The sequence below is a fragment of the Camelus ferus genome, chromosome 10 (genome assembly GCF_009834535.1).
Source record: "Camelus ferus isolate YT-003-E chromosome 10, BCGSAC_Cfer_1.0, whole genome shotgun sequence".
Lineage (NCBI taxonomy): Eukaryota > Metazoa > Chordata > Mammalia > Artiodactyla > Camelidae > Camelus > Camelus ferus.
In genome coordinates this window covers 2,679,775-2,706,746 of record NC_045705.1, presented here as the reverse complement: position 1 = coordinate 2,706,746, position 26,972 = coordinate 2,679,775, and the positions used below count along the sequence as shown (strand labels likewise).

The 26,972-nt window shown below is 36.1% G+C and overlaps 1 protein-coding gene across 1 annotated transcript in view; it reads left to right on the top strand.

Moving 5' to 3' along the window:
• Nucleotides 1-26,972, top strand: part of DYNC2H1 (dynein cytoplasmic 2 heavy chain 1) — a 264,118-nt gene that overhangs the window by 150,117 nt on the left and 87,029 nt on the right. The window contains 6 exon segments of the mRNA XM_006186202.3: nucleotides 2,505-2,630; nucleotides 5,350-5,460; nucleotides 9,486-9,641; nucleotides 9,859-9,934; nucleotides 14,496-14,704; nucleotides 17,190-17,294. Of these exon segments, the coding sequence (XP_006186264.2) occupies nucleotides 2,505-2,630; nucleotides 5,350-5,460; nucleotides 9,486-9,641; nucleotides 9,859-9,934; nucleotides 14,496-14,704; nucleotides 17,190-17,294 (783 nt within the window).

Sequence of the window (26,972 nt, the reverse complement as noted above, 5' to 3'; positions counted from 1 at the left end):
TGATGAAGCAGAGGTCAAAGAGCTGACAAGATGCTATGCTGCTCGCTTTGAAGATGGTGGAAGGGGCCCCAAGCAAAGAAATGTAGGTGAATTCTAGAAGCTGGAGAAGGCAAGGGAAGAATTCTCTCCTAGAGCCTCCAGAAAGACAGCCATTTGTACCACCTTTATTTTAAAACCCAGACACCTTGATTTTAAATCCATCAGAAGTCTCGTAGGATAATAAGTTTGTCCAATATAATACCATTTGGTTCTGAGCTGAATTTAGGAGCTTTAGTTTGTTCACTTCAGTTGGCATGTAAGTTTAAAAATGTATTAATTTATCCTCAACTTTTGACCTGGGAGTAAATCTTTCTCATTGGGAAAATAATTCATAATGATTAAAAAAGCAAATACTTCACAGCAACCAAGAATTGAAAAGTGAGAATGTTATGAGGAGCATGAACAGAAGGGAGCAAAATAGCAGAGCTTGGCTTAGTTGTGCAGGCTTTGCACTGTCTGACTCTAGGGAGTTTCATTTAATCTTAGTTACAGTACATTAACGTATTAGGATCATCTTTAGTTGTCAGTGAAGTGTCTTGAGGAAGGGGAGCGTTTTTCTACAGGACGTGTTTGTCAGCAGGGATGCTGGCAGAAAGATAAAGCTATTTACATCCACAGTAAGTTTGACTATTTAAATTTCTAGAGTTTCGTGTACTGAACTTGCAAAATTTTTTAATATGGTAAAACCTTTAAATATAGACATTTATTCATAAGTTTACTATGTTAAAATTTTGTTGCTATGCAGAATATATCTGCTAAGGATAATGATAGATTCTTCATGCAAAACTTAATTTTTATTTCAAGAAAATATGTGTTCTTTTTGAGGTGGGGGCTAACCATCTGCTTGACATTTTCCTGTTACACTGTTTGAAAATACACTTTTTTCTCATAGTAAATGTTTTCTTCTAAGGTTTTATGAACCTTTAAGCTGTTTTCATACAATTTATGCCTTATAGAAAATTTGAATTTCCAGTTTTATCCAGCATTTCATTTCAGCAAAATACTCTTTTTTTTTCTTTTCCTCTGATTCTGTCGTACATGAGTTGAGGGTTTTTTTTCTTACATTTTAATAATGGTAGGTACGTGCGTCTACACAATTCAACCAGTATTTGTTTCATCCCTCCTATTTGCTTAGGTCTGGGTTAGTTCCTGAAGATTAACAGCACATCAATATATGAGTATTCATTAGCTGTTGTGTTACGTGCTGTAGTACACGTTTAATTAGACACACGGTTCCCAGTCTCAAAGAGTTTATAGTCTTACTTGAAAAACAAAATCAATACTTGTAAAAGTCAACTAAAAAAACAATGAAATGCTGTCTTGTATTCATTATGAAAAAAGAAATCTCTGTGGTTTGAAGTAATCTATAACAGCACTCTTCAAGGTGTTTGAACCATGTACTCAGTAAAATGTTTGAGCCAGGACTCGCACTGTATGTGCATTTATAAATTATATATATACACAAAGACGGGTGTAGCCATACTGATACATAAGTATTATTTAAATTATCCTTTAAAAACATGTGGAAGAGTTGAGACTTGATATAGTAAGTAGCATGTAACCATTTGGGATTTTTGACTGAAGCTTTTTTATAATCTTAGACTTAAGTAGTCACCTCTTCATTCAAATGTAGAAATCTTATATACTGAATCTGCTCTGTAGGGTCTTTTAGCTTCTGCTCGGAAGCTTTCTATTTTATAAATTGGCCTGTTCCACTACATGAGTGACCTAAGTGCAGATGGACTGTCGGGACTGGAGAAACTGGAGTGGCATTCCAGTGAGATCAGGAGTCTCTCTCCCTCCTCCTCTTCCCTCTCTTCTGTTCCTCCCATCCCTCTGTCTCTATTTCTCTTCCTCTCTCTCCTCCCTGCCTCCTCTTCTGAGAAGGAATGCAGGAGCAGGGGGCCGAGTGCGGAGTCTTGGGGCCCACCAGCATGTGAGGGCTTGCTCCATGATGAAGGGCTGGGGGGTGACACAGTTAAACAGACCAGGAGCTCGAGAGCCAAATGTGGGCAATGTTGGAGACATTTTTTAAAAGAGAAACAAATGTTGAGGGAGTGGTGGTGTTAATTATTCCTCAAATAATTCAATAAAACAATAGTTATGAAAAGTTATTTTTTAAAGGTCCATGTTTGAGAGGGTAAGAAATACAGAAAATAGTGGGATAAGGAACTAAAGGCTATTCAGTAATTCTTCATACTGTTCTATCACTGGCAAAACTGTAATGACAATATGCCTTCACTAAGTAGAAGAATATTAGAAATCTGTCATTGATGTAAAGACAAAAAGAAGACAATTGTTGGAAATGGCAACAGAGCCTGATATTTCTTATTAAAAATTCAGAACACTGATTGCTGTAATTGAGTTAGTTCAGTATGTGTGGAAGGGTAATTTGAAACTCTCATGTTACAGCATGTTATTAGATGTTTGGTTTCTAGTTTTATTTTTTATTTTTGTTTCTGCAGGTTGCTATGGGTCAAGGTCAAGCTGATTTAGCAGTTCAGATGCTAAAAGAATGTGCCCGAAACGGAGATTGGCTCTGTTTGAAGAACTTACATCTTGTGGTATCTTGGCTGCCGATTCTGGAAAAGGTAGATTCAGACCAATGTGGTGCAAATAACGTCTGAGATACTCATTTCAGTCATCTCCAAGGAACATCAGTATTAAAATGTCATGCCCTGGTTATGAGTTTTTTCAAAATATTTAGTATTTGATGAGAAATCATTTAAAATCTGTCAAATATTTTCTTCTTAAATATGTACATTTGCACAAACCAAAATGGATATTTTAACAGGAAGTCTGTAAAAAATCTCTTTTTTAAAGGAATTTAAGGGAAGCCAAGAGATTAATCAGGACTGAAGCAGGAGGCTTAGAGAATTTTTTTCAGAAGAAAAATGGGGAAGTGCTTTAAAGAATTGTTGAAGACCTATTTATACCATTAATTTCTCTTTATGCTCTTATTCTGTTGTATCTGCATGTGGAGAAGAGATGCAGAGGTGTCAGATGGAACCATAGAATTTCCTAGGTGCTAAGGAAGCTGAGATGTAAAACTGAAGCAATCATTTTATTTAAATCCAGTGGCCTCAGGACGAAAGTAACTTTAAGATAGAACAAATGGGTGGGCAGGTTTTAAATGCAGATCTGGATTTAAGTCTGGTGCTTATTTAAGAAAGATGAACATGGTCTTGGGTAGTTAAAGACGACTCCGAAGACAAGATGTCGCTTGAAGGCTTTACGTGATTGGGCTAAGTGTAGGGGGAAAGATATCTTGGTTAATTCTAGCAGCACAAGTAGAGACACAGGGATAGAAATGCGCACGCCTAGTGCGAGGGATGAAGAGGCCCTTTGATGCAGTGAAGGGGCCAGGCAGCGCAATGGAGGGCAGTAGAGACGGATGGCCAGGGAGGGGCTAGGTTGCGGGGTACTCCCAGAACCATGTGCAAGTGTTTGGGATTTTTGTTCTAGGACACAGAGTCAAGGGGGGGGCATTAGCAGAGGAGTTAATTAATTAATTAATTGACTTAATCTGGCAGAAGTTATTCAAGATAGAACCGAACAGAACAGAGTGGGAGGCCATAGCCTAGTTGTCATATGTTGAAAATTTGTGCAATCCTAATTAATTGGCAACTGTAGCACCTTCCATAAAATAGGTTGTCAGTAAATCTTTGATCAGTGAGTCGATGACTGAGTGACTGAAGTGATGGACCATGATGATTCATTACTTACTGTCCAAAGAAGATGTAGATTTTAGAAGTGAGGTGTATATATGAATATTCAAGTAATTTTATTATTACTACAGTTTTCTATAAAAATCACTAATGTATAAAAGTATAAAATTCATGTCTGATGAATCATGTTATGAAACATACGAGGAAGACTTGTGAGCACTTGAATCCTGCTTTCTGTTGCAAACAATGGCTATTAATCTATGTAAAATATAATTGCAGTTATTTTTGAAGCAAATCTTAATTAGGACTTCTGAAAGCATATATAGGGTAGATTATATGATAAAAGTTAATAATTTTTTAAAAATGTTTTGCTTTTGTTTGGGAAGTTTGGATGAATCATTTGGCTATAAATTTATAAGTTGATTTTAAATCCAGCTGTATCACAAACGGATTCTTTTTTCTTTTAAAATGTGCTAACCCAAGGTAAAATCTTACTCACATTTTTCATTTTAAAATTATTACTAGGTATAGATACATATTATAATTTATAATTTTGAACAAGCACAGTGTTCTCATGGCAATTCTTTTGCCATTTTTTGATCATCTTTATTCTATATTTCACATGATATTAGTAATGAATGCTAGTATTAGATTATATTTATTAAAATAATTTTTAGACTTTATTTTAGAACTCTCAGCATTTCTTTTGTCACTGATTTATTCATTCACTTATTGATTTATTCTGCAAATACTTGTGTAGTACAGAAGTAAGCAGGAATTGTCCTAGGTGCTGGTTACATAGAAAATTTCTACCTGCTCTCTAAGAGCTTAGTTTAGAAGAGACAGACCACATTAATAACTATATTGTAGTATGATGAATACCGTAGAAGGGAATTTACAAAACACCATCAGTGATTAATTCTGTTTCAGATTGTGGTAGTGAACAGTTCAAGAAGGTATTCCCCTAGGACATGATTACTTAAATTATATTTTGACAGTTGAGTAAGAATTTTTCAGGTTACAAGAGAATAACTGGCAGAAAGAATATGAGTAAAGACGCAGAGACATAGAAGTTTGAATAAGTACTAAAACATGGGTAGAGGAATTTGAATAGTGAAGGTTTGAATATCCTAGGCAATAGAATACCCTAGAAATTGCCAGTAGAGGAGTTTATCTTACTATGTATCTGTGGAAGTATGAATTGAAGCAGTGAGAACCCGCAGGCCTGAGGATGGCTGGTGGTTGAGCCATAGCTGTGACAGCTAACACTTACTTTGTACTTACTGTGTATCAGGGACTGTTTTAAGTGTTTCACACAATCCAGTGAGGTTGGTACTGTTACTATCCTTGTTTATTAGCAAGAGATATTGTAAGTCAACCCAAAGGTCTCACAGCAAATAAGTTGCAGAATTTGAATTCCAACCCAAATGACCCAGTTCCAGATCCAAGTTCATATGTATTACACTGAGCGAGTAATAAAGAAGAAGAAAATTTATGGAAATATAAGAAATTTCAGAACATTAATATATCAGAATGTCATGGAAAGATTTTAGTAAGAAAAGTACTTAATAATGTATTTATAAAATGACAATTTGTGTGTATATTTAAGTAGATTTTTATTGTTGTTGTTTTTATAAACAAGGAATTGAATACTCTTCAGCCTAAAGATACCTTTCGTCTTTGGCTCACTGCAGAAGTTCATCCCAACTTTACTCCGATTTTATTACAGTCAAGTTTGAAAATAACATATGAGGTAAGAAGATTTAAAACTTGAATTGTGTAAGTTTAGTAACCTTTACATGCCTTCTAAAGCTCTAAACAACTGTCTGTTATACAAAATACTCAAAAAAATTTTTATATTTAAATGTAGTATATACATAAATAATAGAATGGTATTTATAAAAATACATTTAATTTTACTTTCAAATTTTATTTAATGTCATTTTTTGCTTTTCTATTTATAAAATATATTATATTTTATTATTATTTATTTTTGCTATTTTTATTTTATTGTTGCTTTTTTACTTTTGGCAATATTTAAAATATCATGTAGTAAAAGACACATGATGTAAAATGTATCATCTTAGCCATTTATAAGTTACGGGTACAGTATGGTAGTGTTAACTATATGTACTTCGTTGTGCAACAGATCTCCAGAATTTTTTCATCTCACAAAACTGAGCCTCTGTGTCCGCTGAATAGCAACTCCCCATTTCCCTCTCTCTACCCTCAGCAACCACCACTCCACTTTCTTACTTCTCTAAGTTTGACTACTTTAGATACCTCATCTAAGTGGAATCATGCAATATTTGTCTTTTGGTGACTGGCTTATTTTATTTGCCATTATGTCATCAAGGCTCACCCATGTTGTACATACGACAGGATTTCCTTCTTTTTCAAGGCTGAATGATATCCCCCTGTATGTATGTACTGCATTTTTTTTGCTCATTCATGAGTCCATGGGCATTTAGATTTTCTACCTCTTGGGTATTATGAATAATGTTTCCATGAACACGGGTGGGCAAATAAATCTGAGATCACATTTTCAATTTTTTTTGATATATACCCAGAAGTGGGATTGTTGGATCATGTAGTAATTCTGTTTAATTTTTTGAGGAACCTCCATATTGTTCCTGTGTGGTGTACCACTTAACGTTTCCTCCAATAGCCCGCAGTTTCTCTGTATCTTTATCAACACTTGTTCTTTTCTGCTTTCTTTTTTTTTTTTTATAGTGACCATCCTAACAGTGTGAAGTGATATCTCACTGTGGTTTTAATTTGTATTTCCTTTATATTTAATGATGCTGAACATCTTTTTATATGCTTGATGGCTATTTGTATATTTTCTTTGGAGAAATATTTATTCAAGTCTTTTGCCCAGTTTTAAACTGGATTTTTTGTTGAGATATAGGAGTGCTTATGTATTCGGCGTATTAACTCCTTATCAGATATGTAGTTTACAAATATTTTCTTTCATTCCATAGGGTTGCCTTTAAACTCTGTTGATTGTTTCCTTTGCTGCATAGATGTTAATTAAGTTTGATATAGTCCCATTTGTCTGTTTTTGCTTTTGTTACCTGTGCTTTTAATGTCACATCCAAAAAACCATTACCATATCCAGTGTCATGAAGCTTTTCTCCTGTGTTTTCTTCTAGGAATTTTATAGTTTTAGGTCTTAGGTTTAGGTTTTTTAATCCATTTTGAGTTGATTTTTGTATTTGGTATAAGATAAGGGTTCAGCTTCATTCTTTTGCACATGGTTATCCAGTTTTTACATCATTTGTTTTTTGACATAGCTAAATTCGATTTTCAGTTTTTATTTCCTTCCTTCCTTTCACCCATCCATCCATCCATCCTTCTAACATGTGATGCTTGGCTGATGTCACCAAACCCCCCGATGTACCCAAAACAAAATGTATTTGTAATAATTTTATGTAACTGGTCAAAGTCATAAATATTTTTACAAATGAATTAAAACTTTTTAAAAACCAGTTAAAAAAGGTCCTTGCAATTTTTCTGTTTGTAGAAACTTCTCTGTTTTATGTAATCTCTCTTCTGATGATAAACGTCTAATTGTTTACAACTACCTATTATTTTAGATCAGCATTTCTGTTTTTCGTCTGAAGGTGTTGAGTTTCATTTAAGGAAGAAAAAGGCTAAGGGTTACTCCAGAGAATGCAGAGATGATTCAATGTTTGGAAATATGTGAACTGGATTAGTGTCAGTTACAATGTCTAATAAGAAAAAAAATCTATTCAAAATCTTCTGCAGCCCCTCTCCCAGTGTAGTCCTCTATTAAACTATATTCTAGAGTCGGTTGTATAAGCCGTGAAGGCAGGGGCTCTGTTTTCTCTTGCCTTTTTTTTTTTTTTTTTTTTTAACTTATTATATAATACCTGGCATATAGGAAGAAGACAGTAAATAGTTCAATAAACGAAGAGTTAAATATATCAGGAGAACTGTTCCTTGAATATTTAACTTAATGTGCAGCCTTTTCCAGGATTCATTTTTAGGAGGTAATTTGATTACATGTTTATGGAAATTTTCGGTTCCATTTAAGTTATTGGTAAATTTGTTTTCTATTTCTTAAATCAATGCAAATAATTTTAGCAATCCTAGGAAATTTATCATATAAAATTATTACTCTATATGTGTATATATGTACACGCATATATATTATTATATTTAAAAATTGCTAAATCTTCACTTTATGGTTTATTTCTTCTTTTTTGATTAGTTGCCAGAGCTGTTTTTAAAAATATATTGCAAATAACTAATATAGTTAATGATTTACTTTTTCTTACTCTTTTCTATTCACTGAATTTCCTGCTTTTTTTATTTTTTATTTCGTGTGTTTGCCCTAGATTTGTATTTGCTTTCATTCTGCCTGATTTCTTATGTTGAATGCTTAATTGATATATATTTACTTGAAATTATGTTGAAAATATTTTAAGTCTGTGAATTTGCCGTTGAGTATATCTTTTACCTTATCTTGTAATTTGACATATTGGAGTTTCCACTTTGTCATTTTTCCAATTGTCTGTGTAATAATTTTCTCTGTAGTTGTATATAATTTATTTATTTTGCATAATCTTTAGTATAGGGGCTTTAAGAAATCTAAGTGGTTTCAGGTTACCAATTAAATGTCATGCTTTATTGAATAGTGCTTAGAAAATTTGGCTTATTCTAATAGAATTTTTGGCATATGTTTCATAAACATAAAACATTTTCATTTTAAAAGTGTACATTTGGGATATGTATTTAGTACTTATACATAAATAAAAATACTTAGGGTTTTTTTTAATATTAAACAAAAGTTTTTACTTAAGAGAAAATAGAATGAAAAGGTTTGCAAAGGAAATTACTTTTTTTTTAGCAGGCATTCTTAATGTACTGATTTGAAATTTTTTTATGTTAGAAACCATTTTGGAAGAAAAAATTTATTTTTAAAACAAGCTAATTTTTAAAATGGGTTTATTTTACTCATTTCCCAAGAATTCAGAATTTTTCTTCCTTTATTTTGATGATTTAAGAATATAATGTAAACCAATTGTGGATATGTGGATAAGTGTTTTTTGACTTGTAGTAGTCCAATATACGATTTCAGTTTCCAGGTTCGAATCTGTGTTTTGAACTCTCTCTCTTTTTTTTTTTAGGGTTGGGAGGTACTTAAGTTTCTTTCTTTCTTTTTAGAGGAGGTACTGGGGATTGAACTCAGGACCTCCTGCATGCTAAGCATGTGCTCTACCACTTGAGCTATACCCTCCCCTTCGAATCTGTGTTTTGAGCCAATGTTGAGTGATACCCACATTAACTGAAGTAGATAAGGAAGATTAGTTGACATCACATGTATATAGTAATTTGAAGTCCTTGTGGGAGTTCAGATAGTACCTAGAGATGAAGAATTGTCATATTGAAGTCAAAAATACCTGCCCCATAATAATCAGCATCACATTTGTATTGTAAATGATGGTTTAGTTTCAGTAAAATACATTAATCATCATATAAAACTAATTTGGTTATTTTGAATATTTTTGGTTGTATATGTTTTCTTAATTTAAAAAATTATTTTGGATTTATAGCTGATGAACTATTAGGTATAAGAAGTTTAAAACTGGTTTTATATTTGTACATTTTGAAGTAACATAATAATAAAATAAGTCAAAGTTGGTAATGGTGAAAAGTTTTTTCATTAAAATATGTTCTCAAATGTTAAATACTGATTTATTTTATTGGTAAGATTTTAAACAATATGGTATTTGTTATTTTTTTATTTAGTCACCTCCAGGTTTGAAGAAGAATTTAATGCGTACTTATGAATCCTGGACTCCTGAGCAAATTAGCAAAAAAGATAACATACACCGAGCTCATGCTCTCTTCAGTTTGGCATGGTTTCATGCAGCATGTCAAGAGAGGAGAAATTACATTCCACAGGTAAGGAAGAACATGTATTGGATACATTCTAATATTTACATATTTTTATAGTACATTATTATGATTTTATAATTTAGTAAACATGGCTAGGAATGGTTTTTTTCTTTTAGCATATATTGAGCATTCTTTTTAAGGTTGTAGGGGCAACTGATGCATGCATGTGTATCTTTGAACACTGCTTATAGTTCTTTAATATGTCTAAAATTTGTTTTGATAGGGTTGGACCAAGTTTTATGAGTTTTCTTTATCAGATCTGCGGGCTGGGTACAACATTATTGACAGGCTTTTTGATGGTAAGTTCTAATGATAATAACTTTTATCTCTGGTGTTAATGAAAAATTTTAAGGTCTTATTTAAAACATGTTTTTTTCAAGAGTGACTTAACTTCCTATTATAAAATTTATGTTTTATAGGGGTAGGGTATAACTCAGTGGTGGAGTGCATGCCTAGCGTGCATGGGGTCCTGGGTACAATCCCTGGTCCCTCCATAAAAAAAAAATCAGTTAAATAAACAAACCTAATTGCTGCCCCCCAAAATAAAATTTGTGTCTTGCTTTTTATTTTGTATTTTATGCTCTGACTGCCATGCTTGTGCTGCCTGAAAGTTCTTATATTATCTATTGTGGTCATTGGTTTTGATATAACCCATTAGATTTCTGGTTGATCGGTAGCTCTCAGGAAGCAGAAAGCTAGAAAGACCTTATCGTTACTTTGTGCCCTTCAGAAGTTTCAGGCTTCAACTGAATTATTCAGATCTCTTTGAAGGGAACTTAACATTCAGGAGTATGGCAGATTAAGTTTCTGTAGAATCACAATTGTATGAGTAAGTAGAAATCAAGAATCAAGGTACAAATGATAGAGTGGAATAGGGCAGCAAGCAAGCCCATGTACTCTGATCCCTTGAGGCCATCTGGCTCTCTGCATCCTGAAGACAGGCGTGGTCCAATCCCTGCAGGTGACTGCAGGCCAGGGGTAGGGGGACACTCGGGTCAGAGCACTGGTGTAGGTTTAGAGAAGAGGGGATGTCGATAGGAATCTCAAACTGAAAATGTCCCAGACAGAACTCTAGATTCTTGTCTCCTACTTCAGGTTCATCAATAGCGTCTTTCAAAAATTCTCCACACAGTAAACAGGTTTGTTTTTAGAAAAGTGAGGTAAACCATGTAATTGCCATTTAGAACCTGCGCCACATTTGTCTTCTTTCTGTTCCTTGAACACACCAGGCTTGCTCCTACCTAAAGGTTTCGGTAGGTGCCCTGACTTCTATCTGAAATGCTTTTCTCCCAAACCTTTATGATTTCTTTTTTTTTTTTTTCCATTTACATCTCAGCATTGAGGTGTCCTCTTCAGAAACATTTTTATTACCACCAAATCTAAAGTAATCTGATTGTTCTCTATCCCGTTGTTCTGCTTTATTGTTTTAATACATGAGTATTACTTGATATTTCCTTGTTTATTTATCCTTTTTAGAAAATTTTTGTTCACTCTTCCCACTAGAGTGGAATCTACATTAAAGCAGGGCGTTTGACTGTTTTGTTTACTCTGTATGTCCCCAGTGCCCGTCACAGAGCCTAGCCCTTGGTTGTGGGCACTCAGCTATTGTCTGTTGAGTTAATAACATCAGACATTGTCCTGTAACTTTTTTCCTGCAAAAGAATAGAGATAGATATCTAGGCTGTGGCCAAATCCCATTTTAATTTACATGTTTATGAGATTTATAAAACTTTTAAATGAAGATTAATATATGTACAAAAAGTACTTATAAGGTTACAGCCCAGTGTAATTTCCATAAACTGAACACACTCATGTAGCTAGCACCTTAATCAAGGAACAGAACATTACCTGTACCTCAGATTTTACCCTAATGCTGCCTTCCAATTACTGGCATCCTCTGGCTTCCCCAACCCCAACTCCTCGGGTAAACACCTGGGGTAGAACTGGAATCTCACATCAGGTACTCTTTAGTCTTCAGCGGCTTTCAGTTAGCATTATATTTGAGAAGTTCATCCATACGGTTACATGAAGATACAGTCATTTATTCTCAGTGCTACATAGCATGCCACTCTGTGATTGCGTTGCTTCTCTTGGTGGGTAGTTTCCAGGTTTTCTCTTGATGGGCATGTGGGTAGTTTGGGATGATTGTGCATAAAGCTGTTATATCTTTGGCTGAATATTTGGATATACTTCTGTTGGGTCTATTTTCAGGAGTAAGTAGGATATTAATTTATTTGTTCCTCATGCCAAATGTTAATGCCAAAAAATAACAAGTGAGTTTATTTTAAAAGTTTTGAATTACATATCAGAACAGTGTACAGCTCAGTACATTTTCATAAACTGAACCTATATAACTGGCCCCAAATCAATAAACAGCATTACCAACACTTGGGAAGCACCTCCCCTAATCCTTTCTACATACGGCCCAACATTTCCCCGTTCAGTGCTGAGAGCAGTCAGTTTTCTGATTTCCATAAGTTACTATGTTTAATGTTTATTTTGAAACATGATTCTTGGAGGATATATATTAGAACTTTAGCTTGCATGCAAGCTTGACAGTTTTTCAAAATGCTTTTGAACATTTATTTGATTTTATAATACCGCCATGAGGCAAATATTGTCAGTGCCCTTTTAAGATGAGGAAACCAAAGCAGTTTGACTAATTTATTGTGTTTCAAGCTTGTGATGGAATTAATTAATAGCAGTACATGATTTTTACATATATCACACTATTAACTCATTGTGAGTAAGAGGGAGATGTTTTAAAATGATACTGAATCTCATGGGGAAATCTAACTGTGTAATCTTACGATTATAAAATTTTCTGATACCAAGGGGCCGCCGCCACATGTGGAGAATTAAATGTAAAAAAGAGGAGAAGTTCTAATATAAGAGACAGTTAATATAGAGATTAGCTAACTGTGAGACCAGGAGCAAAGTTTTTAACCTTTAAGCCTGATCTGTAAACTAGGAATAAAAGTACCTAGTAATAGTACCTACCTAAATTGGTTCAATTTTTGAGAAGTTTAAATAAAACCCACATGAAGCATTTAACCTTTAGTACAATTAATATATTGAGTAAGCTAGCAATACTTGTCGACTGTTATTAGTATTACAATGTTATAGTTAAGTCTGTTCAGTTTATTTTATCCCAAACAAAATAAAACTTGTCTTGAAAACAGTTGTTAGCTAGAAGGTTCTTGCCTTGCCCCAGAAAGAATACAGAAATGAGATGTGGATGTCAAGAAACCAAAGCAAGGATTTATTGAGGGATTGGTAGTACGCTCTCAAGGAAAGAGCAGGCAGACCCAGGTGGGTGGCTGCCCCGAGTGTCCTTGGCAAGCTGGTTGTATGGGTGTGAAAACGAGTGGGCAGAACATTCACTGGCAGGAAGGGGTTTGGGGGTCATGTTTCCTGATCTTCACCCCACCTCCACCTTCACAGGTGGGGAGGGGGGATTTTTTTGTCCTTATTTAGTCTTGCTGGAGAAGTTGGATGAGGATATAATGAACAAAAGGTTACATGCGGCTGGGGGTATAAAGAGTGAAAGGTTACATTCAGATGGTGGAGATTCCTGTCCCAGGACACTTGTGAACCCAGAATGTAATGGTTTCTTATCAGTACGGAGGATCCCGCTTTTTCTTGGTCTGTCCAAGGACCCCCGTTGTTCATACTGTGCATGGTTTTCTGCCATTTGCCCATGTCCCCCTTTCTCTGCTCATATCTAGTTACCTGCCTGCTCTAACACAATAAGTATAAGAAGATTTATAAATAGGATTTTCTTATAAAAATTCTATAAAATGTTTCACATAATGGCTTGTATTTTATAATTACCTTATAAAGTTTTATAATTACATTATAAAAAGTACAGTAATGTTTCTGTATGTCCTGGTGACCTGCTTAAAAATGAATGGCATATCCATTACTAATGTCTTATTTAGTGAACATTGAGGCAGAATTAGAAAATTGATGAATACTGGTGAAGTCCCTTGTTACATCTACTTAGCCACTGTTAATAGTAAGATGTAAGCAGGAAACAACTTTAGACTCTGGTCCTCCAGCCTACCCAAAGGTGTCCTTGTTCTGCACGAGGCAACCTAAATTCGCCTGTGTCGCCAGCATGGCATTCCACTGCCATGGTGCTCACCGCTGAATCTAATAGCAATGAAATACTGCATGTGTGACTAGCAGTGCTGGCAGTGATGTTAACCATCTAGATTAAATCTGTATTTCCTGCGTTTACTGCTGTTGAGGAGGAGGAAGTTTTCCTGAACCCTTCTACATTCTTCTGGCTGGTCTAAGAATTAAATTGACATGGGACAGATTAACAGAGAAAATCAAACAAAAGTTAGTCACATGTATACGTGGGAAGGACCCAGGAAGACTAAGTAACTTGCCGGAGTGTTTGAAACCCTCACCTTAAAGGACAGAAGAGGGTGTTGGGGTGGTGGTTTGGGGCTTCAAAGGGGAGGAAGGCAGTTTACGTGGAGATGGGGGGAAAAGCAGGTGTTTGGTAAACAAATTGCTGAGACAATGGGACACCAGGAGGAAGTTTAACAGACTTAGCCAGGTTCCTCGCTGTCCACCACACCTAGTTCATAGTCATCTGTGGTGATAGCTTCCTTCCTGGAACAGGTCTTCTGTGATTATATTAATATTATTAATATTTGTGAGCATGTATTAATAAGCATTATATTAATATTAATGAGAATTTAAAGGAATGAGTTAACTGAATTAAATATATATTGCTATATCCTATAAATATAACGAGTAAGGAATTTAGTTAATATTTTAGAAGATCTTTTAGGAAATGTCTTATATCTTAAAAATGAAACTAATAAAGTGTTTTTTAAATTATAGGTACCAAAGATGTACAGTGGGAATTTGTACATGGTTTACTTGAAAATGCTATTTACGGAGGACGTATAGATAACTATTTTGACCTGAGAGTTCTTCAGTCATACCTGAAGCAGGTTTTTAATTCTTCAATAATTGACGTATTAAACCAAAGGAACAAGAAAAGCATTTTTCCATATTCCCTATCTCTACCAAAATCCTGCAGCATTTTGGTAGGTAAAATTAATCATTTTCAACTTATTACCAGATAAAAACTGGGATCATTTCTTATATTGTTGACTATATGTTGTTTCTTTTCAAATGTACAAGTAATTATCATTCACAAATACGGATTATCATTTGTCATGCCAGCATGCCGCCTGGTCCTCTCAACTCTAGTCAGGCAGTCTGACTAGACAAAAAGCCAGTATTATATAACAAATATCTGTCTTCATTCTCTGGCTTATAAATTTAAAGTAGTTCTAAATATATAAGAGGGATTCATTTTATCTGGTTTGCACAGCAACATTTTTGTTTCTGCTTATTTATTTTATCCAGCTGTAGCTCTTTGAGTCATCATATAAAAGCCTCCTAGAATGCAGTCTTTTCCAGAAGATAGCACTGAATGTAGCCCAGAGATTCCAATTCTAGTTTATTTTGCCACAAACTTATATTTGTGTAAATGTCCCAATAATATTTTTATTACATAGATTATTAAAATTATACATTTCTTCATGAATTACAAAATATACAAACATTCAGTTATATAGTTCTCTCTGTATTGTACCTTTTTCTCATTTAAAAATTTTTAAAGAAATTCCTTTGTTTCAATAACACAAGGCTAACAACAAAGCTTAAAAACTAGTATTAAATACATTACTCTTATTGGCTGTCTTATCTTTCATTAAGTATTCCACCTGCTTTGTTTTCTAGTACCTTTCATTCATTTACTTATTCCTTCAGTAATAGACATTGAACATCTGCTCAGTGACAGTCCTGTTAAGGCATCATGGATCTCCTGCTGCGTCTGTGGACTTTACTTTCTAGTGGGAGAAACTGAGAGTGAATGAGCAAACAGAAATATCACATAGTTATTTATTGTATATTTAGTTCAGATAGTGTACCCTGACAAGTCTTTCATCTCTTTTGTTTGAAGTTTAAATTGAAAAATAAAATTTATGCAGAAAAGTGCACATTATACATGTAAATCAAATGCAGTGCATTTTTATACATTGAACATGTGAGTGTAACCAGCACTGAGATCAAGAAACAGAACATAACCAGCTCCCCAGAAGTTTTCCCTAAGTTCTCTTCTGGTGACTACCTTCCCTCCAAGGGACACATCATCCCGACGTCTAAGCTTGTATTAGCTCGGCCTGTGTTTGCACTTCATGTAAATGGTATGATTTGGCTTATATTCTTTTATGAGAATTAATCAGTCTTAATGTGTCTCTTATTTAGGACACATGTCAGTGTATAATCCTGGGTAGAGAGAAGACTCCAGCCAGTCTAGAAGAGAAAATTTCACAGCCATTTTGAAATGAACAAACTGTGTAAATACCAAGAGACTAATACTTTTTAATTTCTAGGATGATTTACAAGAATCAGTGTTTAGCTTTCTATCTAATTGAGTTAGAAGGAGGAAGCCAAAAGTCTCCCAGGAAATGAGAACACACACACACACACACACACACACACAAATGCATGCACATGTACAAGCATGCACTCACATTCATGTGTATATGTATTTATACATGTCTACATTGTGATTGAATACACTAAGGAAGTTTACAAATGTTGAGCTTATAGGAGAGGGAAAATTTCAAAGAACAGCATGTCTTTCCAAAATCTGACATATTTATAGGTCCTGGGCTTCCTGGAGTCCAACTGTTCTCTTGGAACTACTTCAGAGGCAGCCGCCAAGGATGAGAAAGGATGGAGGGGGTGGGCAGAGGGTAAGTCTCCATCAGGAACACTTTCTCCTACTTCAGCAAGAGCGGTTTAGATGCGTATACAGTACCTCCCTTAAAATAACTCATCTCTTCATGAAGACAGACAAAGTAATTTCCATCTCTGGGCCTCTTGGTCTGTGCTTAGTTTCCCGTCTGGAGTGTGAAGTGAAAATTGTTCAGATGAGCGCTTGACAGATCGAGCCTTTGCAGTGCTTACGGTAATTCTTGGGATGAAACGATAAGGTTATTGATGCATTTCATCACACCTCACGGCAGACGGACGGCCAGCTGTGGAACTGCTTTATGATAAAGCAATTTACAGAGCAGTCCCAGCATATCAGACTGTGTCTGTATAGGTTTCTGGGGGTTCTGTGTTAGTTTAAAATGATGAAATAAGTATTTGTTATAAGCCGAACTGTACCCTGCAGGAAAAATAAGTTACAGAGCTTCCCTGAAACCATCTAAAATAATATCTTACACAGAGTAGGCATAGCCACTCAAATATGTTTTAATCAATTCAGGACCCCTTTGAATGTAGGAAGCTAGGATAAGAAAGCATTCTTTCAGGTAATTTAAGTATGAAGAACTACTAATGACGAAGAATATTTCCATTAGATAACTGAGGTAAGTGCTGTGCAGACTGAAAGTGAGGCTTATGTGACATAAATAGTTTAATACTTGATGGTGCTCTGATTCTTTCTGATTTCAGTGGCTGTAAGTTCAGTCTTTATTGAAAAACTTTTTTTTTTAATTTCTTTATATTTAGGACTATCGTGCTGTCGTTGAGAAACTTCCAGAGGATGACAAACCTAGTTTCTTTGGTCTGCCTGCCAATATGGCTCGCTCATCTCAGCGCATGGTCAGTTCTCAGGTAACCGATAGAAAGATCTGCCTTTTAGAGAAAATACTGCTGCTGAGCCTGAAACATTACATTTTGTGTAAATACTACGCTTTTGTTTTTAAATTTTATCTTATTTAATACAATAGATTCCAGTGCTACCTGAAATAAATTTTAAATGAGCCAAATAGTGCTATCTTAATACATTTGTTAAAGTTAATAAAATAACATGGAGTATTATCAGTTTTACCCAAAATATATTTGTTTTACTCCTGTGATTTATTTTATTCAGATGACTTTAATATAGACAATTGAATACGTCACTGAATTTAATGTGTTTTATAACAAATACAGGTATAGATACATAATTTATATCTGTGTATTATTTTATAAGAGATAAATATTTAATGTTTCTTATGACTTTACTCATGATTGAATATTGTAAAATATTGGGGGGAATATGGATTTTTAAATTTTATTGAGACAACATTAGCCATGAGCACTGTATATTCTAGCTTCTGTTGAGACCAAATAATTAAGACAAGCTAACATTTATTGACTTTTTACTGTATGTTTAGGAGTATTTTAAGTGCTTAATATTCAGCAAATTTAGTCTTCATAAGCTCTATGAGATAAGATCTATTTTTTTTCCCTCTCAGTACATGAGGAAACTGAAATGGAGAGAGTTAGGTTACTTGCCAGCCAGTAAGAGGCAGAACTGGTATATAAATTCAGGCTGCCTGAATAATGACATGGCTTCTGTACCACGTGCTACAGCTGCCCCTCAAACATAAATGTACTGCTAAGCTATGCGCACGAAATTATGAACTGTTACATAAGGTTCATTGTGTAGTCAGTATGTGGAAAATTCTTGTAGCTCTTAGCAATTTACATTTGGTAATTTATAGGCATTCTAGATAGACTGCAGTATCTTATTTAACTGTGGAGTTTTGTGTTTTTGACTATGTTAGCCAACATAAAACTGACAGTGATTTCTCTTATTATTCACTATATGGTTTGTTACACAGTTTTACTGTTCATTCTCACATGTTTCTAAAAAAAAATGTTGAGTATTAGATATATACTCATTTGCATAATGTATAAATAAGTATAAATGTTCTCTGGAACAAATAAGATCTTAACTCCTTTTCATCTATGGTAGCTGAAGACACTCTAGTCCCTCTTCCCTTTGTCATACTAAGTGTTAAGTCATAGTCCTTGAAAGAATGTAAACTGTGGTGGGGAGGGATATAACTCAGTGGTAGAGTGTGTGCTTAGCATGCATGAGGTCTCGGGTTCGACCCCCAGTACTTCCATTAAAAAATAAATAAAAGTAAACCTAATTGCCTTCCCCCAAAAAATTAAGAATGTGAACTCCTGCATGTCCCTTAGCTTCAAAGCATCTATGATTATACTCTAGTCATTTCTCTTCATGCTTTTTGTTGACCTGAAATAATTATTTTTCAGTAACCTCACCAATAACTTATAAAAATTGTTTGTGTACATTTGTTGTACAAGTGTGTGGTGTGAGTGTATAATTTTATGACAATGCTTAAGCAAAAATGGTTAAAAGAATTAAAAGGTTATTAAAAGAATTAAAGGTTATTTTATAGAATCAGAGAGAGTATATACTTTGGGAACTTTATCAATAGAAATTCAAGAGTCTGTCTTGAAAGACCTGTGATTAACATAACATGGTTTTCACAACTTCTAATCTCAGTATCATTCAACTTCTGAGAGAATCTCATTAGCACAGCGTGGACCAAATGTCTAATGAAGGGAAAAGAGTAACCTAGAATAGAGACTTCAGGGAAGGATGCAAGACGAGAAATACAGAACACTGAGCATCTTCATCTTACAGAGAGACCCAGCAACCACCCAGAGATGTAGTTTCTTTTGCTTCTGGACCATGTATATCTGCCACTGACAAGAGCCCAGAGTGTGAGGACTGTCTTTGAATTGAGAAGTCAGAGCCTTAGTTTCCCCGCAATCTTCTGCTACACTTTAGACACGTAGTCCAGGCCTTGTATGTGATGCCAGCATGAAGTGCCCCAGTCTGAGTGGAATCCCAGGGATCAGGGGTTTCATAACAAACTAGTCAGACAACATTGTACACTTACCTTAACTCTAGTTCCACGTAGTCCTGAGACAACGCAGGCTTGGTGCTTACTTCTTACTCTGTCTGATTAGTAATAACAAATAATTCTCCCAAAGTTATTTTTATTATGATCTAACCTCTGCTGTTTTGTCTTTCCTTAGTATTAATTTTTATAAATATTTATTGAATGGAAAGAGGATACAGTGTTCATCCTTAAAGTTTTCTGGTGACACATACTCTCTTAATATTTATATTCTGTGCATCTATTTTACTATTAAATTTACTTAACTAAAAGTTCTGAAACATCACTTATCCTTAACTGGCTTTCAAGTGTATCGAATACTAAAACTTTTTTTTATAATTATAAACATTTATATGTAGTGAAGGTGATAATAATTTCTGTTTTGAGCATACTTAGAGATTTTTCACTCCAAGTCACATTTGGAGCCACGCTTAGAATGCTTGCCCTTCTCTGAAAGCGAATATTCAGATACTATAGAGTCTGAATGATGCGGAATAGGTCTGAAAACATTATTGGTCACATACAAGTTCAAGGATGTGGAAACTGACGCTGAGGCAGGTATTTGATGATTTGGCATTTTAAAGGCAGAGGCCAATGCCACAGCTGAATGGCCAATTTTGTATGAATATGAAGGCTGAAAACGAATTGAGTGCATTCCTACTAGGGAGTGACGACAAGTGGTGTTTGCTTCAGTGTTAGTGATACGTATGTATGGGGGCTGTGGCTCAGCAGTTAGGATTGGCTTTTTTTCCTTTTGCTGATGTAGTGGTACCTAACATATTACATAATTATAGTACAGTAGTAGTGTTACAGTCACTGTACTGTGCATTAGATTTCTATGGTTATTTACTGCTTGTTGTGAGCTTTTACCCCTAAACACACTCACTCTTATCTCCATCGTTCCCTTCCCACGGTGACCATCATTTTACTCTGTTTTCACACACGTAACTTTAGATTCAGTACTTGTCTTTCTCTGTCTGACATCTCACTTAGCATAATGCGTTTAAGGTCCACCCATATTGTCACAAATGGAAAGATATCCTCCTTTCTCATGGCTGAAAAATGTTCCGTGATGTATATATTCTATCTTTTTTATCTGTTCATTCGTTGCTGGGCACTTGGGTGGTTTTCGTATTATCAGCTGTGAAGAATAATGCTGTGTATATCATGGGAGGGCAGATATCTCGTCAAAATCCTGCTTTCATTTCCTTTGGGAATATAGCCAGAAGTGGAATTGATGGATCATATAATAGGTCTATTTTTAACTGTTTGAGGAGTCTTTATACTGTTTCCATAGTGGCTGCACCAGTTTACACTCCCACCAGCAGTGCACGAGGGCTCCCTTTTCTCCACACCCTCGCCAACACTTGTCATTTCTTGTCTCTTGATGATCGCTGTTCTGACGGGTGTGAGGTGATATTTCATTGTGGTTTTCATTTGAATTTCTCTGATGATTAAGGATGTTGGGCCTCTTTTCAGATATCTGCTGGCCATTTTGATGCACTCCTTGGAAAAATGTCTTCTGCCTATTTTTTAAATCAGATTGGTTTCTTACAATTAAGTTAAATGACTTCTTTATATATTCTTTATATATTTGGATGCTTTCTCCCATTCTGTAAGTTGTCTGTTCATCTTGTTAATTGTTTTGCTGTGCAGAAGTTTTTGAGTTTGATGTCGTTACATTTGTTGGTTTTTGCTTTTGTTATTTGTCCTTTGGTTTCGTTTTCAAAAAATCATTGCCAAGACATTGCTTCTTTCCTACATTTCATTCTAAGAGGTTTATGGTATCAGGTCTTATGTTTAAATCTTTGATCCATTTTGAGTTAATTTTTGTGAGGGACATGAGATAGGGGTCCAGTTTCACTGTTCTGTGTGTGTTTCTTCAGTTTTCGCAGCACTGTTTGTTGAAAGAGACTGTCCTTTCCCCATTGGGTATTCTTGGCCCCCTTGTCAAATATTAGTTAACTGGATATGCTGGGATTTAATCTTGGGCTTCATATTATGTTCCACTCATCAAAGTGTCTGTTTTTTCACCAGCACCATAGTGTTTGGTTACAGGAGAATTTTAGTCTCTCTGGTAAAGGACTCCTTCTGTTCATTAATTTTATTCTTGAGGTTATTCTATTGCTGTTCTGAGTTTTCTTGTAGCTCAATGAATTTCTTCATAACAGCTGTTTAAAATTCTTTATCAGTCAGATTGCAGTATTTGATGTCTTTGGATTTGGTTGCTAGAATATTCTCATCTTCTTTTGTGATACCATATTACTGTGAGTTTTCATGGCGTCTGAAGAGAAGTGCCTGTGCCATCACAGTGGAATTAGTGAGCACCTTTCTCGTTTAGGCAAAACTTTGTTTACTTCGGTTCTAGCAGTGAAACAGGTTAATAATAAATAAGATAGGTTAAAAGATACGTTAAAAATAACAAACAGGTTAATAAAAACAAGTAATAAAAAGAGCTTTTTGGTTTTCCAGAAGGTGGCACTAGAGCATAAGTTTTTGGTTTCTCATAGCGGAGGTCACTTCGCTATGGCTTAGGTAGGGAACAGGAAGGAGCAAGTATAAAAAGAAAAAAAAGCTGGCAAAAAAAATTAAAGGGAGATGTGTACTTAGCACCTGGGGCTTTGGGTGTATCCATGGGCTGGCAGGGTGTCCTCAGTTTGGAAGCTCCCAGAAGTCTGTGAGCCAGAATTCTGGGTCAGACAGCGGAAGATCCACTCCTTCAGACCTCTCTGTCTCTGTCAGCCCACTTCCCGTTCCTCTCCCTTCCTCCAGTCACTGTTGTCTCCTCTCAGAGAGAGCAGCAGGCCCCCCAGCTGCAGACTGTGTGGCTAGGCACAACCCCACGCGCTGCCTTCACCCGCCACCCCCTCTGCCAGAAAGGTTGTGCTGCCCTGCTGCTGGACAGGCCGTTGCCACCTCTGCCACCTCTGGCTGCGTGGCCGCTGCCCTCATGCTGCTGCGGCCTCCGCGGGCGATTCTGCTCAGTTTCAGGTGCATGTGTGTACAGATCGCTCAGGTGTCCTGGTGTTGCCGGTGGACACAACCGGTGTTCCAGGTTCTTGCCCCGTCCCAGAAAGAATTCAGAGACAAGACGTAGTGGTTAAAAAAGTAAAGTGAGGATTTATTAAAGAACGCATAGTATGCTCTCAAGGGGAGAGCGAGCAGGCTCAGGTGAGCGGCTGCCCTGAGTTTCTTTGGCAAGTTAGCTACATGGGGTGTAAAAATGAATGGGTGGAACATTCATTGTGGAGGGAAGGGTTTGGGGTCGTATTCCCTGATTATCATTCCAACTCCACCTTCCTGAAGGGAGGGGGGATTTTTGTCCTTCATCTGGGTCGGAAGTGTCATGGCATAGGTACTTCTGATCTGCAAGGCTAATTTTATTGAAATGAGGGCATAATGAGCAAAAGGTTACATTCAGACACCGGAAATTCCTGCCTTTCCTCACCTTTCTTTGTTCGTCTCCAGGCCACTCATCACCCCAAAAGGTGTGATCCCTTATCAGCCCAAAGGTTCCTGCTTTTCTTTCTCTGCCCAGGGATCCCTGGTGCTTACATGATGTGTGGTTTCCTGCATTTGGCTTGTCCCCTCCTTTCTGCCCAATTCCTGCCATTTGTTCTGTCCTGTCCCCTTTCTCCGCTCATCTATAGCTATCTGTCCTGCTCTAACACTGGTATGATGTGCAGAGTTGCTTTTTTTTTTCAGTTATGGTTGTCCAACTGAGACAGGAGGGAATGGGCAGGGCACAGCCGTTGAAGAAGTGACTGCAGTTGAGGGCAGGACAAACTGGTTAGAACCAAAGGGTGGAAGGTTTGACTCCCAGTAGACCTTGAGCCTCATGGTGCTCTGGCAGGCGCCATGACAGTTCCTAGGCTGACCATAAGAGGTCCAGAAGTGGGTGGGGCCCAATTCCTGGAAATCCCCGCCCCTTCCCCCAAATAGTTGGAATAATCCTCCTACTCATTAGCATATGAAATTGCTGAGCCCATAAAAACTAACAGCTCCCCACCTCACTATTGTGGTCGCTCCCTCTCACCTTCTGGGGCTGCCGCACTCTGTCTGTGGAGTGTGTATCTACTTTTACTTTAAACTAAACACCCCACACCTCTTGTCCTCTCTCCCTCTCACCTTTTGAGATGGCCTGCATTCTGCCTATGAAGTGTGTGTCTCCCTGAGTAAACGTGCTTTCACTTTACTGTGCCTCCCTCTTGAATTCTTTCCTGTGCGAGACAAGAACCTATTCTCCGGCAACGCAGTTGTAAATTGAAGGGGAGGGAAGACTGCCATGATAGTGATGGTCACTCTGTTTTGATTTTTTTTTTTAAATCTGTTGCAATATGTATACCATAAGGTGTTTTCATCCACATCTGCTATTACACTGTCCTTTTTTCCTTCAACTCTTCCACCGTGTTATAAATGCTGTATGGATGATGTTGCACGAGTCAAAATGGGAATGTCAAAAGGAATAAACTTTGGGTTTTATTTTTGAGGGTGAAGAGGGGAAGTGATCAACTCAACATGTCAATCTGAGGGGCAAATGAATAATGTTTATTTATTATTACTAATAATAATAGCTATTTGGGTGTCCATGTAATATCTACTTGAAAATGTATAGTTGGAATTTGGACTAAATAAACATAGGAGAGAATTCAGCTATAGAGTTGATTTAAAAAGGATTTGTCAAACAGCAGCCCATCTGTGAAAGCTGTAGCCATGGGAATCAGATTATTAGGGGACATTAATTAAGCAGGAAGAGAGGATGCCTGAAGGTAGAACCGTGGGAAATACCTACATTTAACACATGTTTGGAGCTGGGAAGATCCTTGAAAGATTTTTAACAAGAGTAAACTGCAGTAAGAAAGTTAGACAATCAGGAGTTTTGAAGGTGAGCTGCAAGTTGATGGGAGTGGGTGGCAATGGTTTTAAGTGGTGTGGAGGAAGAGGTCTAAGTGCTAAAGATTGCTTAGAGTTGAAAAGAAGTCATGGACCTTGACCAGTTTTTCAAGACTTTCTAGAGCCCCTTGTATAGAAGGTTGGAGGGTAGATACCAAATTGCAGTGTTTTGAAGGGGAATGTGGGTGAAAAGGTGGTGCAAGTGACTACAGGTGATTAATTTAGAGGTTTAGCACTGTCAAAACTTATGTCTTGGCCAAGAAACTTAAAAAGGTGAAAGATGGTAATTTAATGGGAATACAAGATTCAGGGAGAAATTGTTGTTACTAATGTTGGAAGTGACTGGAGCATGCTTTTTTACCTAGGATTATGAGGTACTCAGGATGGAGAATATGTATTTTTGCAACAATACCTGTTTGCTGATTATAACCTAGTACTTTCCACTAAGTACTGCTGTAATTTTAAAGATGTATTTTGCATTTAAAGCAACTATAAATAGTGTTTCACTTGATTTGTAAACAAAACACTTTAAAAATATTTCTGTTAGCTTTTTGGGGTGAGGCATTTCACAGTTCCTTTGCTTACCTCATTTTTGGCACTGCCCTTGCCACCACTTTTTGCTCATTTAAATTTGTTCAGTACCCTGTCCAAAGATCACCGTCTTTATGAAATATTTGTATTGATCGTCTGATATTTTTCACTTTTATATATGCTCAACTCTCCACCATTAATTGTCTCCAGAGTAACTTGGCACTGGAATAGGTTTGGGAAATGTAGAGTTGAGTAAAAATAGTCCCTGTTCTGAACTAATTCAGCCTCGTGGGGCAAGTTCTAGAACTTTTTTTTTTTTTTTACAGACTCGATAGCAATTTCATAGCAAAATTCTTAAAATGTGTTATATTTATTCTTAAAATGTAGTGCTGGCTTTCCTGTTGCCAGAGCTTTGAGGATTAATTGCTAGCATAATAATTTTAGCAGCACTGCACTGACGGCTTTCTTGAATGCAGCAGCTGTGGTCGGTCGGTCAGCAGCTGCACTTCTCCTGACTCAGACGATTTTGCATCAGTTATTGGAGAAGTCACAATTTCCTGGTGAATTCGTCTTTTTTGAAATCAGGAAGCTTAAGATCCTCTTTTCTTTCAGATATCCTTCTATTTGAATATATTAAATCATCCTTCAGGGACATATTTATTAGTTACAACTTTGCTAATAGCACCATCAGCAGAAAGAGGTAATGTAGGTGTATTTCTATACAGCATGTGTTAACTTCTGGCTTCTAACTGTAAGCAAATCTGAGTTTGAATACTTGTCACGTTTTGAGTTTTATGACCATTTAAGACAAAAGCAAGTGGATCTGAAAACTTCTATCAGTCTGCTTAATTTTGTAGCATACACAGTGATGTTACTTTTATTGCTTTTGAATGTTTACAAGGAAATACTAAGTTCACTAATACTGTAAACTTGATTTGTTACTTCTATAATTGATAATTTAAAGAATTAAAATGTCACTTAGTTTGAAAAAATGGTAATTAAAAGGAAAGAATTAAGTGTTATCTTACCTTCCCTTTGTGAGTTATATCTCATGGTAATGAAAGAGAAGTTGATGATAGTTTTTCTTTCCTGAGTAATTCTAGATAATAAATAAAGAAGGTGTGATAGAATTTGAAAAATCACTATTTTACAAACCCTAATAATTTAGAAAATTATCATCAGAGGTTGAAATCTTTAGATGGAAGGTTGATGGGGAAATTCGCAAGGGAGGGATCCGCTGTCATCACTTGTATCCAGTGATCCATCTTTGTATCACAAGAAGCAAGTATTCAGACACTGTGTGCCTCCTGATGTGAGGCAATGTGAGCTACACTTTCCAAAAGTCTTCTTTCAACAAAAAGTGACCCTGGACCTCCTCAAGCCCTTAGAAATAATTCCCAGTTAATAGGAAACACAGGGGGTAAAGGAACAAATTAAACTACTACCGCTTGATCCAGAAAGTGGGACATTCTGCAAGATAAATGACTCAGCTTTATCAACAGGTTAACAGCACGCAGAAAACTGCTCAGCTCTGTATCAAAGAGACTTGAAGTACGTAACGACTCCATGACCTTTCTATGGGTACTGAGTCAAACATTCCAACTTAAAATTTGAGACCAATCAGGGAAATTTAAATATGGACTGCGCATTATATGACACCAATGAATTTTTTATTAATTTTTAAGTGAAATAGTAGTATTGTGATAATGCCCATTTTTTTTGAGATACATGCTAATAAGTATGTAAGAGTCAAATAGCTTGATCTGGGATTTGTTTTAAAACACTTTAAGGAATAATAACAAAATAAAAGAAAAGAAATTAGAGATGGTGGAAGCAAGTTCAGGAAAACCTTGACCGTGGTTGAATCTGGATGGATATTTTTGTGCATCTTTGAAAATGTTCTTAATAAAACCAACTTTTATATATCTTTGAAAATGTTCATAGTAAAATTAGTTTTACAAAGTTAAAATAAATATGATGGATATTTATATACCTTCTTGACGTTCACCCAATTAAATGTAGTCAGCTTTTAGCACTTACTTCCAAGAAATTCTTGGTGGGAGGCAGCAGGCCCCTCCCATGGTAGAAGTTGGGAAAAACAGACCCCCACCTTCTGGGAGCCCTTCAGTCAGAGCACAGGCGCCGGCAGCTGCCTGTACACAGAGGT